Source organism: Cygnus olor, chromosome 6 (genome assembly GCF_009769625.2).
Source record: "Cygnus olor isolate bCygOlo1 chromosome 6, bCygOlo1.pri.v2, whole genome shotgun sequence".
NCBI lineage: Eukaryota > Metazoa > Chordata > Aves > Anseriformes > Anatidae > Cygnus > Cygnus olor.
The window spans coordinates 20015698-20033527 of NC_049174.1; the positions used below are offsets into that span (position 1 = coordinate 20015698).

Below are 17830 nucleotides of genomic sequence, written 5' to 3' on the forward strand. Positions count from 1 at the left end.
AATGAAGCAGTTTATTTCCTTTTCCAACCCCCATCCAAAATCCCTAAGTAACAAAAAAAAAAGCAAACTCAGGAGACACCTTTGCCTTTCTACTGCCATGGAAGTGCATTTTCACCTACTCCCCTATTTTATGTTAATCTGGCTGTTAGTGGCATAGGGACTGGCTAATATGTTGGTCACTTCAGCACTGAGATAATCTGGTTACAGCTTCCTCTCTGTTCCAAGCAAATGCTTCTTTTGTCTAATAGCACAGCTTGCTTCCCGTACAAATGTGTGAGGGTGTAGCTGTTGCTCTGTTTACACCATATCATTTTGTGTGAAGAGGGAAGGAGCAGTACAGTAACCACTGTTCTGTGCTTTTTTCACCAGCTCAGGTTGTAGTTTAGTTTATGCTGGGGACTGCCATTTCTGACAGGTGTTTAATATTTTGGATCGTTGTCTGGACAAATGTGTAGGTGAGGTGTGTGCCACACTGATCTGAACATGGGCTAGGTACATTGAAAGTTTCAGTCACAGTAAATATTCCTACTTTTGTACAGAACTGGTGTATATTAAATGTTTCAATTTCTGGAGGTTACTGAAAGTCTGTGTTGAAAATTATAAAGACTAAAAGCCTAAGGTTCATCTCTAAACCTATTTTCAAGTGCCTACAGAAAGGACACTCAAAAAACACAATTTTTCAAATCCAAATAAATAAATAAAACAATTCCTCTATTAACAATGTACCTTAGAACCAGGTTCTCCAACACCTCTTTCTCCTGGCACTCCAGTTTCTCCTGGCAAGCCTTGTTCACCCTTAAGTAGAAATTATTATTAAGAGCTTTGTCATGGAGAAATAGAAAAGCAAGTTTTTGGTTGGTTATATTTAAGGAAAGATTAAATAATGATATTACCTTTAGTATAATGTCTTAAACCCTTGGTCACAAAGACTGATAATCTCCAGGTCCCTAAGTATATTTTGAGCTGTTACCGAAGAGTTGTTGGTGGAAACGATTAATGCTGTAAATCTATAATTTTATGTCCCTGTGAATGTTTCCCACCAAAATTTCAGCTGCAAAGCTAACTTCCATAAACAGTTTGCCCTTCTCTTTCTTTATACCAGTAGTAAAGCATGTCCTGTAATCACTTCAAATGTAAGAGGTGATCTCTGATGCTCCAAAATACTTTACCTGGTATGGACCTTTGACCCACTTACACTTCTAGTTCCTTTAGACCATGCCTGAAGGCATTCAGAACTTCATCTGACACCTCTTCTCAGAAATCACTTTAAATCTGCATTCCAAACACTTGAAGGTTGACTTCTTTTATTTACAGTTCTGGATTGTACTAATCAGTCAAGGCTAAATTATTGTGACAGTTTTCCTTCAGCAGTGGTAATCTTCATTACACCTTGGACCATTCTTAACTGCTAGATACAGTAAATTCACAAAGTCAGATGAGGCAACAGGCAGCAGAATTAACATGGAAGACAGCTAATCTGTAAGGTATACATGTATTTTTCTGGAATAAGAAACTGCACTGAGAATAAAAGATGCTTTTGAAATGGAAAATAATTTCCTGCAATAAGTCAATTTTTAGATTGGTGTTCAGCACTTTAACAAACACAAGGATAGAGACAGACCACTTCTTAATCAGAAAACATAACAGTAAAAACAGCACAGGAATTGTACTTCAGAAAATTCTCTAACCTTTGGTCCAGGTAGTCCCTGTCCTGGTAGCCCTCTGGAGCCGGGTGGTCCTTTTGGGCCCTCAACTCCCTGAAAAGATTATATAATTAATTATTAAAAATAAAGTGTATTCTGTTACTAGACATTTAACTGTCGGGTGAGGGGAAAGTGAAAACCACACCTTCTCTCCTTGAATTCCGATTCCAGGTAATCCTATTGGCCCAGGTAAACCAGGAGGACCAAATTCACCCTGGCAAATGAAGTGCAGTTAAACAGCTGTATAAAAATACAGAAACAATCTGGCATATCTCTTGTGCTAGTGCATGTTGACTTAACCACTTCATAATGGTTCTGACCTTTATCTTTCATATATGCATTTATTCCCTGCTGGTTCCATTGTTGCAAACAAGTTCTAGTCTATTTTTCCAGTTCTAAACCTTGATTTTCGCACAGAATCAGATGATTTTTGTAAAATTTCCTATTTTAATATAAAGAGATGTTCAAATAGGTTCATAGAATTTCTTGGGCATAAATGTCTACAAGATACCTGTTGTGGTTTAGCCCGGCTGGCAGTCAAACACCACACAGCCGTTCGCTCACCCTCCCCCCTCCCTCTCCGGGATGGGGGAGAGAAACGGGAAAGTGAAGTCTGTGAGTTGAGATAAAGACAGTTTATTAAGACAGGGAAAAGAATAACAACAATAATAATAATAATAATAGTATTAATAGTAATGATGTGTACGAAATAAGTGATGCACAATGCAATTGCTCACCACCCGTTGACCGATGCCCAGCCTATCCCCGAGCAGCCGGCCACACCTCCACCCCGGCTAACCACCCCTATATATTGTTCAGCATGACGTCAGATGGTATGGAATACCCCTTTGGCCAGTTTGGGTCAGCTGTCCTGGGTCTGTCCCCTCCCAGCTCCTGCTGCATCCCTAGCCTGCTCGCTAGCAGGACAGAGAGAGGCTGAAAAGTCCTTGGCTTGGTGTAAGCACTGCTCTACAACAATTAAAACATCAGCATGTTATCAGCGCTCTTCTCATTCTAATCCAAAACGTAGCACCCTGCCAGCTACTAGGAGGAAAATTAACTCTGTCCTAACTGAAACCAGGACAATACCTTACTGTGTAGGGTCTTTTGTGGGTGCCTTGCCTCATTACACCTTTTATAGTGAATGTCAACCCTGTGCTATGTAGATTTATTGTCACTTTGCTAACCCCCTGGTGTATTTACTGCTCACCTTTTCACCTTTTATGCTGATGCCTGGAAGTCCACGAGGGCCTTTTGGTCCATCAAAACCACGGTCTCCCTACAAGAAAAAAAGAGTGCGATGTTGACTATAGAAACACACAGCTGTTCTCTCTGAAGTAACTAGAGACACTGTTTGCTCTGTCATCATGAAAACCAAAATGAGAGGAACCAGAAAGCAGCGCCTGGTTCTGCTTTCCAGGATACCAAAGAGGTCTTCACAAATGGGCTTGCTCTGCAATTTGAAATTGCTGATGAAAATGCTGAACAAACTTCTTTTTATCTTTCTGCCCACTTTGATTGTTTTGGGTCCTGTCCTGCTTTCCCTCAAATCAATGACAAAACCATAACTCATTTAAATGTCAGCAGGGCTAAGTTCTGAGACTAACTGAAGGCTGAATTCTGCTTATTTGTCTCGTTGGTTAAAGTGTTGCAATGAGGATCTGTCTCTCACTAAGAATTTTGCCAGAAAAAAGACTAGGCCAAACCGTCTTGTTTGTAGAGGTGTATTTGTAAATGTCATTGGCCTAAATGTTTATTTACAATACAGAGGTCTTGGGGAAAATGCAGGTTATGCTAACATGGAGAAGAATATTGTGCTTTCTTGTATTTCAATTAATAAAACAAATAAAGACTGGTAGTTAGCTTATGCAAATTGTCACAGAATCACCCAAGCCAATGACGTTACATGCCCCCGACAGGCTTTTTCTCTCCTTACTAACCAGTTCCATCACTTTACCTTTGACTGAAAACCATCATGTGGATTTCTCTTAAAAGGAACATTCCTTACTCCTTATGGTTTAGAACACTTGCTTTCATTTTGCATTTTGCTGAATTGTGAACTTCTAGCAAAAATGTTCTGCTGAAAGAAAGCAACTGTACAATTTGTCTTAGATTAACAAATCACCTGCTTTAAAGGCATTTAAAACTGTACAGCTGACATACTTGGCAGCCATAAACAGGATTAGAGATATGTGTAGACTCTGTTTATACAATTTCAATTGTATAATTGTTTATACAATTTTCAATTGTTCAACAGTTTCAGTTAGACTATGCATTATACCATACTTGTGCATTGCTCCTCTGCACAACTTATTAGTTGTCATGTTTCTTCCCACGTGTATTGGTATTTCAGCATCAATGCAGTGATTTCTAAATATACTTCCTTCAAATTCTTTTTTCTTTTCATGGATAAGATCTGCTAAACAAATACAAGCCATCAAAGTGAGACTAGATAATTTATATAATTAATCATAAAATATATACCGGGTGTTTGAACGTTGCTAGCAGCAGTCAAATTTAAATCCAGCTGACTGCAGTATTGTGCTAAGCAAAGATTGTAAAATTGATTTTTAGTAAAGGGACAATTGGGGCCTGCATCTGTGAAATACTTTTTTATTGTTTTCTCAACCAAAATTGCCTTGGTGGGTGAATAAAAATGAGTGGACCTATTGCACAGATGTGTGGGAGAGAGGAACTCATTGGTTACCAGGTATGAGGCTGTATCTGATAACATTGCTAAAACTATGCTAAAAGGGAAGAATTCACCACATATACTTAGGGTGGTCTGGGTGTCAAGAAGCCCTCTAGGAGGTTTTTGTGCAATCTAGTGAATCTTACTAGTTCAGGATCATTTTTTATATAATAACTACTCATCCAGTGCAACTCCCAGGGAGACAGTTAAGAATTATGTTCCATTTGAAACAGTAATAATCAGGTAAAAGTCACATAGAAGGCCACAGAGAGTATCTGTCTCAGGACAGACACTGGAAATTAGGAGACTCAGGGAATCTCAGCATCTACACTATTGTTTCACTAAAGCCATTTAGCTCCTGTTCAAGCTGTGCCACTTGTTGCTGTAACCAAAGGTCCAAGTGACAGCCCAAGCTGAGCTGGTTTTCAGCAGACAGCAACAGGAGCTAGTAGGAGGAGGTTTAGTGAGTCCATCCTTGTAAGCGCAGCTATTGCTTGTCATTACTTTCCGCTTTATCTGCAAAACAGGAACGGCAGCTTCCTTTTCCCACAAACTGAATCCAGCCTTTTGCTAAAATGCATAAGCCAGTAGCTGAGGTATTATAAAGCTTAGAAACCTGTCTTTCATGAGAGAAAAGATACCTACAGATAAGGATTTAGAAATAAGCAACAATAAAAAGACAATTTTTTTGTCTAAGGAGTCACTTTTATAATAGTTTATGTAAAGCCAGATGCTAGGGGCTGTTTTAAAATTACAGCTGGAATTCTTTCCAGGCTTAGATCCTGCAAATGAAGTGTCAGGGCAATTAAATATCAACTTTATAGGCCAAAAAGTCTACCTCCGCCTAGAGGTTGTGTTTGAACCAACTGAATTCTCTGACACTATAGTAGATTAATTGATACCAAATTTTATTATTAAATTACAAGCTAATTTCTCAGATTCCCTTGTCTGCTATGGACTTGTTTTGGCATGCAGTTATTTAATGGCACTGCTCTGCTCTTAGAACCCTTTGGCTGCTGTACCTTTGCTCCTGGAAGCCCTTCTCCTGGTGAACCTCGTTCTCCTTGAATACCTTGTGGTCCTTGAGGCCCCTGTTAATGTAAGTTTAAAATGGTCCAGAATTATTCAAATCAAAACCAGCATGTTCAGTGTCATTGTAGGTTATAAGCATGTCTTTGGATGCTGATGTGTAGTTATAACCTGTTAAAAATAATACAGTAATATGATATTCACAGTGAATCAGTGACAAGCATTCTGGCCTGCAGCAATAACAAGGCAGACAGTATTACTTTTCTGGTTGCTTACAAATCACAGATTATGTAGCTGAAATTGATTTTCCTTACACTTTTGACATCTTCACTCCCTAAACTTTAGTTTGGTTCACAGATAGTTACTAATCATTATTAATGTTTCGGTGTAATTACAAGAGAGGAAAAACCAGAGTAAAGACCATGCACAATGATACTGAAGAAAATGTAGCTATACAAAGTTTTGATGGCAATTGATGAAGAGAATAATAGCACATTTTTTCTTTTTGAAAGCAGATCTGATAGGAGCATGAGGGGCAAGTAAAACAACTAAAAACTTTCATTAAATGCAGGTCCAAAACCTCTCCATTTTGAGCCTGTTTCGCAATGTTTTCCTGCATCTTTTTTTTTTTCTTTTCTATTTCTTGAGATTGCACATACATCAGAGAATGGCAGTAGATTAGGCTCTGCTTAACCTAAACGTACTTAAAAATGGTTCTGTATATGGCTTTAGAACTAAGTCTATTTCCTAGGTAAAGCTAACTGCACTGCATTCAGCCATAAAAAGGAAAGTCTTTTGTGGCAAATAAATTAAAAAAAAGCAACAAAACCACACACAAACTTTTAAAAAATCAACTACTCATGTCATATCAATACAGATATCATGGCTAACAAAGACGTACATCCCCTGTTCATCCACAAAGCAGCTCTTTCTTTATGCTGTTATTAAAGAGACCCAGGAAGCATCACTGCACAAGTCTGACTGACTGTCACCACTGGTCTTATTAGTAGTACTCTGTTGTTGTGAGCTCTTTAACAAGAACTCGCTTCTCTCTAAGTGTATTTTCAATCAGGCTTGAGATTGGTTAGTTGAGTGATGAAACCATCTTTGTTTTGGAAGCACCTCTTTTGAAATAATTGTTACAAATCTTCCCTTGTCAATGGGCAAAAGCTACTTCTGAAAAAAAATGGACAATATTCACTTTGTGGTTGTACCAGAGTTCTTTCATCCTGGTGACAAGAATCATAGAATCATCAAGGTTGGAAAAGAACTTCAAGATCATCTGGTCCAACCATCACCCTACTACCAATGTCACCCACTAAACAATGTCCCTAAGCAATTGAGTCTGCTGTATTGTAAGTAGCTCAGCAAAAGGGCATGTCTGACACTTTGAAAAAAGGGACTATAAAACTGGCATACTGATTTTCTGAATTATCACATAGAGATTGACTTTTTTTTATCGAAAAGAGGAAGGGAAAAGCCTTCAGGTCCAAACCTGCTATAAATTCTGGAAGTCAAAAATTTTTTAATTTCTTCCTCTGTTATCTTTAGTAAAGGCAATAATGGTCAGATTATGTTATCTGGTACCATTTGTACAACCTGAATGTCTTGATGGAGGCTGTTTCATGACAGTTTCTGATGTGTCAGTAGTTGAAATTAATCTCTCCCTCAAAGCTTGTACTAATGTTCTAATGATACTGAAAAGCATTCAACTTCAAAGTCATCATATTTGGATTTGAATCTGTCAGGGACAGATTTATGTAAATATTTATTTGGTTTTGCACAAGGTGTCATTTTTTCATAGCTAGTATGAGACTAAGATTCTTAGAAAAGTTAAGGAATTGGACACATTTTCAGTTTATTAAGGGAACTGAAAGTCAGACAATGTAGTGTGTATGATAGTGAGAACTAGTGGACAATAAAAAGAGCATCATTTAACATACACATATCTCTTTTAATAGGGAAACACTATCTTCTAGTAGGGTGAAGTCCCACTTCCCCCTCACCAAGTAAAAAACAGACATACCAGAATTCCTGGCTCACCAACTCCAGGTGGGCCAGCAGGGCCTGGTCTTCCTGTCAAACCGATGTCACCCTTCAAACAAAGATGTATTATGAAAATGCTTGATTTAGATATTTGTATATCTAGCATATAACAACTCATCAGACAGTCTGTCTGAAATATGTGAAGTAGGAGAATACAGGAATGGCAGAGAAAACCTGACTGTCACCTCAAAACCTCAAACTAACGCAACATGCAAGAAGCAACAGACATTGAACTGGTGCATTTTCACAGCCATTAGGGGACAGCCTCATTTCTGCATTTAGGAGAACATAATGTTGAATCTAAAGGATTAATTATTCCCATCATATTCCTTGTACATTATGTAAGTTAAAGTACTTTTCCAAGAAGTCCGTATTTCTATCTTAGTGTTTCTTTTTTCCTTATGCTCACCCTAACCAAGAAGCCTGTTTTTCACAGAATAATTTTTGTTTAAGGCTACGTATGCATTTTTATTCAGCTATACGCTCCTTAGTTTGGCTTACATAAACCATAAAAACTATTGCAAAAAAAAATACTTTAAAGTACATACTTCAAATGTACTTCTTTTTCCTTTTTTTTCCCCCAAACAGTTTTGATCAACATACAAAATACATCTCCAGTACCACAAAAAAATAACCATCTGGGGGCTTGAAGTCTCATATACCTTAAAGTGTATTATCTCAGCTGTCTCAGTCTTTGCTCTTGTCCTACAATACACATAATACAGAAGAAGACAAGTGCTTGTACCTTTGGGCCTGGTAGTCCTATTCCAGTCTCTCCAGGTAAGCCTGGTGGCCCCGGGAGACCTCTTTCACCCTTTTAAAAGAATGGAAAAAGAAACAATTCTGCACATAAATCGGTGTCTAATGAAATTAGTTTAACTCAGTTTGTTGTAAAAGAACAGATTTTGAAGTTTATTTTTTGTATATCCTGAATTTCAGACCATTGGAATTGTCTTACATATTACTTCATCTCTCTTTCAGTGCTTCAAAATTCCCTTTATTAAGAGCATAGATTTTCCTGTACAAAGTGATACCAGGCAAAAATGGAATAATGCTTTGCTTCATGTGGGATATGAGTTTTTCCCACCCAACTGCTATATGACTCACTGTTGGCCAGTAGGCATTCTAAATATGGTGCAAAAGGAGATACCAAAAGAGATATCAAAAGAGATAATGTCCTTTCTAAAGTAGAGAGAAAGCAAGGTAGCGTATAAAACTGGTATATTTTGCATTAACAGGTAATGTGATATTTGATTTCAAAATAAGTAATAGCATTCGTTTTCAAGTTTTTCTTGAAACACTCCTTTTTAGTAGCTGGAGAACCCCTTAGCCTTGGCTGAAGTATTCAGCTTAAGGTTTGTCTGAGAAGCAAAGTGTAACTGTAATCTCTCTTAATGAAGTTAAAACAGTCCCCATAATTGTGTGTAATATTCAGGGATATATGTGTCTTCTGTTAAACTAGTATGATAAAGATACCAGGTTATTACAGAACCACAGAATGAAGTCATTGCTATTGGTATACCCAGAATTTACAAAGGGGAAAGTAAGAAGTACCCCCAGCAAATCTTAACGACTTAATAGATGTAAATCCTGTTTGTGAAACAAATGGAAGAAAAGATATTTACGGAGGGGACTGGATCTTGCAGTGAAACGTGTGATTTCTGGGGCCCACCTTCATTCAGAGGGCCTGCTGCAAGACTATGTCCTGAGTTGCACTCATCCTGGTGACTTTCAGATATCTTCTGCTGAGCATCAGTAAACAATAGGATTACTAATTTTTAACTATAGAATTCTTGAGAATGTATAGTTCCAAGAGAAGGCTTTATATTTGAGATCCCTAACAGAATTCCTGATTGGCACTTAGGGAAAAATAGTTTTAAATTGAAAACTGAACAAATGCAATACTACACTGCTGCTAAGTAATATTCTGTGATGCAGCCATATTTTAACTGTTTATGAGAGAGGCACAGTTTGATTTGGACCTGAATCCAACATAAAGAACAAATTAATACCTTTCTTAGGAACTTAGAATACAAAGAGTATATGATTTACTAGCAATATCACATTCAGATGCATCCCCTACAAAAAGGATATGGGCTATAAAATTAAAAGCATTATAGTTGTGAGGATGTGTTAAGATGCCTCTTAATGTTAAGAAAGAGAAGAAATAATGCAATTCTTGCCTTTGATCCTTGCAGGCCTTCAGGCCCTTGATCTCCAGCTTGTCCTGGTGGACCCTATTAAAACAGGTGTAGTTTTAATGAGATTTTTCAAGGTTTCAGAACAATGGCAATTTGGAAAACAATCTCTCATTTGCTATAACCTATACAAAAATACAAGTTACAAACATTTCAGAACTGAAGCTATGCTGTCTGGTGCATGTGTAGGTTCAGTTACTCTGGTTCTTGGGAGAGATGATTTGGCTCTACCTCTACTTCAATACAATAAAAGGTAATCTATTGTGAAGATTTACTGAAGCATGTATTATGGGCTAAGCTTCTTGGCTTTCAGCCAGAATATGGGATGAAAAGAGAATAAAGCGTTCCCATGTACTTCTGTGAGATAATGGAATAGTTAGACACTGAATGGGAAATTAGTTATTTTATTTTTTATGGAACTGCATTTGCTGTGATATTTGAGACTAAATAAAGTATGAGGGTGATTTAGTTGTCTAGACTGCTCCTCCAAATTGTTAATGTTGCTGTTTAAGAATATAGATTTTGGATGCCTTGAGCTCAGTGGCTCAAGAATTCTATGAAAGTTGTGGCCTGGTATCGTTTTAGAGCTTTGAATCCCAGGAAACCATTTTTTCTGTTCCTATCATTTCTTCTTTATTTATTTATTTACCTGGAGTCCTCTTGTTCCTCTGGGGCCAACTGGACCTTCAGGACCCTAAAAGGCAAGTAAAAAAAAAGGGACACTTTTCTGTATATTTAAATTTGGTCAAAATCATTTATGTAACTTTTTATTAAGGTATATGATTTAGATAACTTAATACTAAAAAAAAAAAAAAAAGTCAAGAGAAGCTCAGCACCAGCTCCTTTTAAGTGGACTGTGGTAATCAGAATACAGAATAAGAATGAATAGAGTTAATTATCAAGGATTCATAGTCCAGGATTAAATTCTTTTTCATTGAAAATATTCACAGTGATTATACACCAAATATTAAAGATTGGTGTTGTAGTTAAAAAGCCTTTGTTTCATTTTCATCTCTCATTCCCCCTGACTACTACTTCAAGACTTCTTCTGTTTCTGTTAAAGTCAAGTAGAGTTTTACCATTGTTACAAGCAGGTTTAGACTTGAGCCATAAGAAGTACCACATTAAAATACAGATGGAACTGAGAAAATTACTGAAAGTGGTATCCTTGCTCACTTTAACTTTTTCAAACTGTCCATTCTAATTTCCCTCAGCTTTAAAAATTGGTATTTGCCTTAAATCTGTCATCATGGTTGTTATTCAGGGAGTTGTATTTTCTTCTGTATTTTACTTGTGTTTCCTGAAAGCCTAACAATTTTGTGGCTACTTACTCTGTCTCCTTTTATCCCTGGGATTCCACATTCACCTCTTTCACCCTTAAAAGGAGAAGGAATAAATATTTATTCCCTTATAGAATATATAGGATATAGAGCACATCATCCTTATTCATTGGGTGCCTTAATTAAAACTCATGACCTAAATGTTATTATTTTCATGACATATTACAGCAATCATGCTGTAAGTTCATTGGGGTAGGGAAACATATTCCACTAGAGCTTGTGCAGCACCTGGTAAAGTGATGTCATTGTTCATCACAAGTATTCACTCGAAATATGGCAATAGACATAATAAATAATAATCAAATTTTGATACAAGCAGTTTTGACTAAAAGCGGTACCTTCTCTCCTTTATACCCAGATTTCCCCTAGGAAAAAGAAAAAAGCAAAGCAGTTTGTAAGAATATATAACCCAAAAGAACAGCATTTCAGGTTCTAATGAACAGTTACAGGATCTCTCATAAACATTGCAATATGACTGTAAATACTACTTCTACCAGTCATGATAGATGTTTTTATATGTGTGTACAAATCTTAGAAAGCACCATTTGTCTGGGATTTTGATTATGTAATAGCAGATCAACTAGAATTAATATTTCCATCATAGGGAGAAGCATTCTAAAATAAGAAAGCAAGAAAAAAGTCACTAAATAATAAGAATGTATTGAATAAATATGAGCAAACAAAGCAGAGCGATTAGTACATGAATGAATTCAGTCAGGCACTAAGGGTCTAGTACTGTACTTACTCCTATATGTATTTCTTTCATTTCTTTTTCATTACTATTACACTTTGGAACCCGTATTTGCCAAATAGAAAACTGAAACTGACCCATGAAGATGCAGGCAGAGTGTCAACTTCTGTAATGTTCGTAGATTATTATATCAAAGCTTTCCTCTCTTTTTAGGATGAACTATGTATTATTAGAGAGTATTTCTAGATCATTCTTACAGGTAGGAGTTATTCCCTCTCTTTAAGCAATGATAGTGTTTTCAGCTTTTTTAGTGTTAATGAATCATTAGGTGGTAAACCAGAATTGAAACAAAAACGTTTTGCCTTTTTTTTTAATGTGCCATTTTTTATCTTGAAGTAAATCAACACAGCTCATTGGAGAAAAAGGGGAAAAGTATTTTTTTTTTACCTCTATTCCATCTCGTCCTGGGATTCCATTAAGACCCGACTCTCCCTGTGAGTAATCCAACATCAAGATCAGTGAAATCAGGAAAAGGTAGTATTTTCTGGATGAGCTGAATAGGTATCTCAGTGTAGTACAGGAAGCATACCAACCCCTTTTTACACTCTGATGATTTTATGTTAGATGTAAGACACTTTTTGTAAGGAATCTTTTTCTTTACTATAGTGAGAAGGGGTGGATTAAGTATAAAGAAATTAATAGATGGAAAATACATGGGCAGTATTGGCTTAGTATTTCCATATTAACAAAGTTACCAAATCTTTTCCCCAAATCTGAAAACTCGCATCACCTTTGCTCCTTTCAGGCCGGGAGCTCCATCATCCCCAGTGCGACCCTTTTTACCCTGAAAGTAACAAAATAAAATTCTTATGTTAGTCACATAATTTTATTTCACAATATATAGACTATATATTTATGTTGCTTCCTATAGATTTACTTTTAGAACATCTCTGTATTCACCATAGCCTTGAAATTAAATTTCTGGGAGCAGCAAGACTGGCTCAATAGACAACAGTTTTTCTCAAAACAAAAATTGGGTTCAGGTACATTCCTAAAAACTACCAACAATGAAATAAATCTTGTTTTGTACTGTGTATCAATTATTCGACAAAAAGAAAATGAGAAATGACAGCTACTTACAGCAGGGCCAGGAGGGCCTCTCTCCCCCTTTTCACAGTTACATATGGCAGCCTGTGGACACTTCGAATGAAAATAGTAAATCCAAATCAGTACATTTTAATAAAGAGAGAAAAAACACTTGAACATTACTTATAAATTCCTGAATAGCTACTGTGAATGCACCAGAAATGATCAGAAACCTGTTATATTTACATGTTTTACAGAAAGTTTTTAGCCATCAGTTTACCACTCATGAAGAATGTGGCCTCTGTACTCCAGCCAAAAATCCGTATTATTCCTACTCTTGAAATTTCAGTCATCTTGATAATGGCTTTACCTCCAAACTCCTCACAAGGTCAGTTTATTAGTATGATGAGTGTCTGTGATTATTGGTCTGTTTTGATTAGTAGTCTGTGTAGAGATAGCCAAGACAATGGAGTAAGAAAACATCTATTACCCTTTTTACCTTTATTCCACTGCATGTAGAATAAATTATAGTCTATCTCCAGATTGATTTATAAACGAAAGATGTAATGGATGGATACTTTTTTCTAGTTAGTGCTGTTCATTGTAATAGTTTTTATTTTTTTATTTTATTTTTTCTTTCATCTATGCGGTCATGTGCTCCAGTCAAATATCATTGTGGTACATAGTTACATGATTTTTATCTGTGATTTTTTTTTAATCTGTTATATAATACAGAGTGTGTACAGCTTCTGGGGTAGTTTTTGGCAGAGGAATAGAGAATGTTGTTTTTATTTTTGGTTGTATTATTTCTTAAACATCCACTCAGTTTGGAGACATCTGGTAGTGAAGGGCTTAAACACCATTCTTGTCTAAATATCCCAGTGCTTAGTAATGTGTCTTCCAAGGGTAAGACTGAATGACATGCTACTTATTTATTTTGAAGGAGAAAAATCAACACAACAGTGAAAATTAAAATGCTTCAAGGTGACAAACACTTAAAATATATAAATGTTTCCTTGGGCTGCTCATCAGAATGGTCTTTCCCTGAGATGACTATAACTTAAGTAGGACTAAAATCTTTAAAAGAAAAGTTAATTTTATTATACCACAAAATGGCAGCCAGACCTACCAGTGCCTACAGACAGGGTGACACAGTGTGGAGAAACTGGAAAAGTGCAGTGCCAGAACTTTATTCCAATTTCTTCCTTTTCTTTAACTCTTTATCATAGGAAGGTCATTAAGGGCTAGAACTGCACCACATTCAGCTCAATGTCATGTTTTCTTATCCACTGAGTCTGTTGGATGGCTTTCTGAGAAATATCAGCAAATTCTCACTAACCTTAATACTCACACATTGTTCTTTCTCAACTTTGAGAATAAGGAGAAAAAGTAAATGAATTTAGGATAGCAAATTAAAGCTCTGTTGTGCAAATACAAAAACATGTAGTTTTACTTGAGGACAATTCCATTGGAGTCCATATATTACTAACCCACCATACTAACAGCTTTCTTGAATTTTATGTTTAATATAATAGTAAATGTCTATGGGAATATACTAAGCAGGAGTGCTGTATGGGAAAAAATACTTACCTCTTCCTCAGACAGATCTTTCTATGAGGACAGATATTGGAAACAACATTAGAAACTTAATGTCATAATCCAGCTCTACAGGAAGAACAATGATAGATGTAAAAAATAATTCTTTCAGCAGTTAATTAAATTAAGCAAATAACATATTAAGTAACATTAATTAAGTTTTAATTAATGAGAAAAACATAAGCAATCTCCCTTCTAAAAAAGTAATTTTAATAATTTCATTTCCTATTATAGATTGTTGACTGCACAAATCACCCACTCCTTGTCCAGCCATAGCTTGCTACAATTACAGTCGTAAACAGACCTGAAACAACAGTTAGCTAGGTATATGGGAACAGCGCACTCAGGGACTGTGCTGTTTCCAAAGCGCTGAATAGCAGCAGCCCCCTAGTATGAGTGAATGGTACATATTCTACACTTGAGAAAACATCAGATGCTCTTCTGATTGTGCCTAACAGTGTGTGTACAAAATGTGAACAGTAATAGCTTAGAAAAGATTTGACTTTCAGCATATTTCTCTTTGAGAGTCATCATCAAATTAGCTCTGTTGTTTTTTCTAAAATCTGTACAGCTGAAACACCCACACGTAATGTGTTCCTCCAGCCTTTCACAACTGATGTAGTCCCTTGAGAGGACATAAACGTGGTGAGGAATGGCAATGTAATACAAATATCTAAAATCCACATATATGCACATACAATTATGCCAAAACAATTATTTAAAACAGACATCATTAAAACAGATTTGATAAAGTGTGCTTAGTCACTTGAGGGGTGGTTGCTGTGTTAGAGAAAAGTAATGGTAATAGCAGAGAAGATAGGAAGGGTGATATGCAGGGAATCCAGTGCAGAATGGCAGGCTGTCAAAGTGAAGGACAGACAGGAAGGCCAGCTTGTATGCAAGCTCTAGGCCTGTATGAGATCACTCAGCTGTTGGTTTCACTACTAAAGTCTCCTGGTTGTTATCAATATTTTCTTTATGTATGGTCAAATCAGGACTTTATCCACAGCTTCTGTCACCAGATTTATAGTAGCCTAGGCTAGAGCATGGCACTGTTCTCCACACTTGGCAAGGAGTGTTTTTTATAAATCAAGCTTACACACAGAAAAGAGGCACCCAAGCAAAACTTCAAGCTCAATTTACACATTTCCTCTTAAATATGGTGTAGGTTTTCCATGAAAATTCATGTCTACGATCAAGTTCAGATTTGATCTGAATTGACATAAGGTCTACAAATTTATTTTCACTTCTGCAAGAGCTGCATCTTTTTTGATACAACGTCACATTCCTGCTTGTCACAGAAGAAAGTGTTAGGATGTCAAAATTCATTGTTTTAAGAAAGGAGCTTTAGAATACCTTTCTTAAGAGGAGAAAAAAACTGATAAAAATAACTTCACAACAGGTCTCCTTGAGTCTAATTCAGTTCCAGGTTCAGTATTTTGGCTGGCAACCTGAACAAAGAGGAGAGAAAGGAAACTACACTTTGACACAATGGCTTTATTAATAAGTGTATATTAGCGAGCTACTTCAGTATGTAAAAATAATTTATAATGCTTTAATAATAAGCATTTGCTTAAGATAAGCATTTCAAGATATTGGGAGTAAGAGTTTTTTTCACATGTTCCTCTAGCCATTTGTAAATATTTCTCTGTACATACCATTTCTTTGAGAACCTTCTCCACAGTTCCTTTGTCCTGAAGGTTGAAAACGAACCTGGATGCTGGGATACTGGCCAGGAGCCGGAGCTTGGCAGCATTGCTAACCTCGTCAGCCACTCTGGTCATTCCCATTGTGAACAATACAATTCCTTGGTGTTTAGCGTCAGCTGTAGCTGCAAAAATATCTGGGTTTCTTGGATGGTCGACTCCATCGGTGAAGAGCACAGCTAGTTTCACGCTACCTGGAGTCCCTTCAGTCATGTAGAGTTGTGTGAGGTTAGTAATAGCATAAGTTGTGTAGGTACCATGACCTATGTAGGTGATTGGAGCAACGTGGGATTTGAACACTTCAGGACCTTTCCAATTACGGAAAGTTTGTTCTATGAAAACAGTGCTGCTGTACTGGAGTAAGGCCATCCTCCAGCTAAGGGTCCGTCCAGAACTAAGCTGCAGACCTTTCATTCTGTCTACTGTTTCCAGTACAAATTTTTTCTGCTGTTCGTGATTATAATCCTTAGCACTCTCGGAGCTGTCCAGTAAAAAAGCAATTTCCAGAATGCAGTCTTCATCTAGAATAAATAGGTAGGAAGGTGAATGGAGTGTTTTCATACTAAATCTCCTTATACCCTTACCTTTCTGTGTATTTTAGGCTTCAAAAGCAGGAGTTCAGCTGTGGAAGTTTAAGAAAACGTCTGTGATTCCAAGAGTGAGACCCTTGTGAAGGTAGAGCATATAGAGGCTGAGGAATTTTCTCCAGAGCAGATGCCCTGGGAACAAGAATCTAAAGGTGAGGTAATGTCATGGAATGTGGAATGTTGCAGTGGTATTTATACATTCGTTCTGTCCTCATGCTGGGTAGCAGGATTGGGGCTGGAAAGATGGGAGGGATCTTACTCACGAAAATGAGTATTATTGAATGAGACTTTGGAACGTGATTTACAGAGGTAGGTTTCTGTCCCTGACACTCACATATAGTGACATAAAAAATTCCAAGAGCAGGATCTGCACTGGTGTACACTGGAGAGTAATAATTTTCTGAACTACAGTTGTATTACTCTGATAGAAATGCAGTTACAAAAGAAATAATTACAATAGCATGCTACCAACCATATTAAAAACCAAAACAAAGCAAAAACAAGTAATCTCCTCTTATAAAATACACAAAAGGGGAGGGAGAGGAAAAGAGCAAAAAGATTGAAGTACAAAAATCAAGTGAAAACCTAGAATGAGGTGAGTCTCGCTGATTATAAGTAGTATCTTAGAGGGCGAGTTAGCCACATAGTCCTGAGTAAATGAATCAAGGAAAAGAACATCACCTATTTTAAAATGATAATACTCACCTTGATCGCTTGGGCTGGGATATTTTTCCACAGTATTTGACAGAATGTGTTTAGGTTTGGGTCTTCTCAGTCCATAACTTTTTTCTTCTCTGAGATTTTCTGCTAAAAATTGATGTTGTTCAAGTATCCACAAAAGCCACCAGAGTCTGAAGAACATAATTTGTTTGGTTTCTGTTTCCTAAACAACATAAATAATAATACAGTAGTAGTTCAGCAGTACACAGACAATAAAAGTTCAGTTTTGCTTCGACAAGTTGCTTAATAGGCTGTTTTTTTCAAATATTCCCTAAAAATGAGCTGGGTTTTATTTTCTTTAGGTAAGAGCTTCTCCAAAATATGTAATAAATAATAAGCAGAGACATATTGAAGTGATTTTCAGGCATAGTGCATACAGTTAGAGCACTTGAGAGGCAGATATTTCATATACATATTTCAGTTTTCTCTCTTGCTG

The 17830-nt window shown here is 36.7% G+C and overlaps 1 protein-coding gene across 2 annotated transcripts in view; it reads right to left on the reverse strand.

The window, feature by feature from the left end:
* LOC121072376 (collagen alpha-1(XXVIII) chain-like) overlaps window positions 1–17830 on the reverse strand; it is a 34970-nt gene that overhangs the window by 16385 nt on the left and 755 nt on the right. For both annotated transcript variants that reach the window (XR_005821166.1, XM_040561910.1), the window contains exons 2-18: window positions 17380–17557; window positions 16040–16608; window positions 14376–14396; window positions 12840–12899; window positions 12490–12543; window positions 12147–12191; window positions 11347–11373; window positions 11000–11044; window positions 10318–10362; window positions 9654–9707; window positions 8216–8284; window positions 7451–7519; window positions 5418–5486; window positions 2914–2982; window positions 1849–1917; window positions 1689–1757; window positions 727–795 (exon numbers count right to left, since the gene is read on the reverse strand). Coding sequence is in view for 1 of the 2 variants with exons in the window: in XM_040561910.1 (XP_040417844.1) it covers window positions 727–795; window positions 1689–1757; window positions 1849–1917; window positions 2914–2982; window positions 5418–5486; window positions 7451–7519; window positions 8216–8284; window positions 9654–9707; window positions 10318–10362; window positions 11000–11044; window positions 11347–11373; window positions 12147–12191; window positions 12490–12543; window positions 12840–12899; window positions 14376–14396; window positions 16040–16608; window positions 17380–17536 (1560 nt within the window). In the remaining variant the exon portion in view is untranslated. The remainder of the gene's footprint in view (window positions 1–726; window positions 796–1688; window positions 1758–1848; window positions 1918–2913; window positions 2983–5417; window positions 5487–7450; window positions 7520–8215; window positions 8285–9653; window positions 9708–10317; window positions 10363–10999; window positions 11045–11346; window positions 11374–12146; window positions 12192–12489; window positions 12544–12839; window positions 12900–14375; window positions 14397–16039; window positions 16609–17379; window positions 17558–17830) is intronic.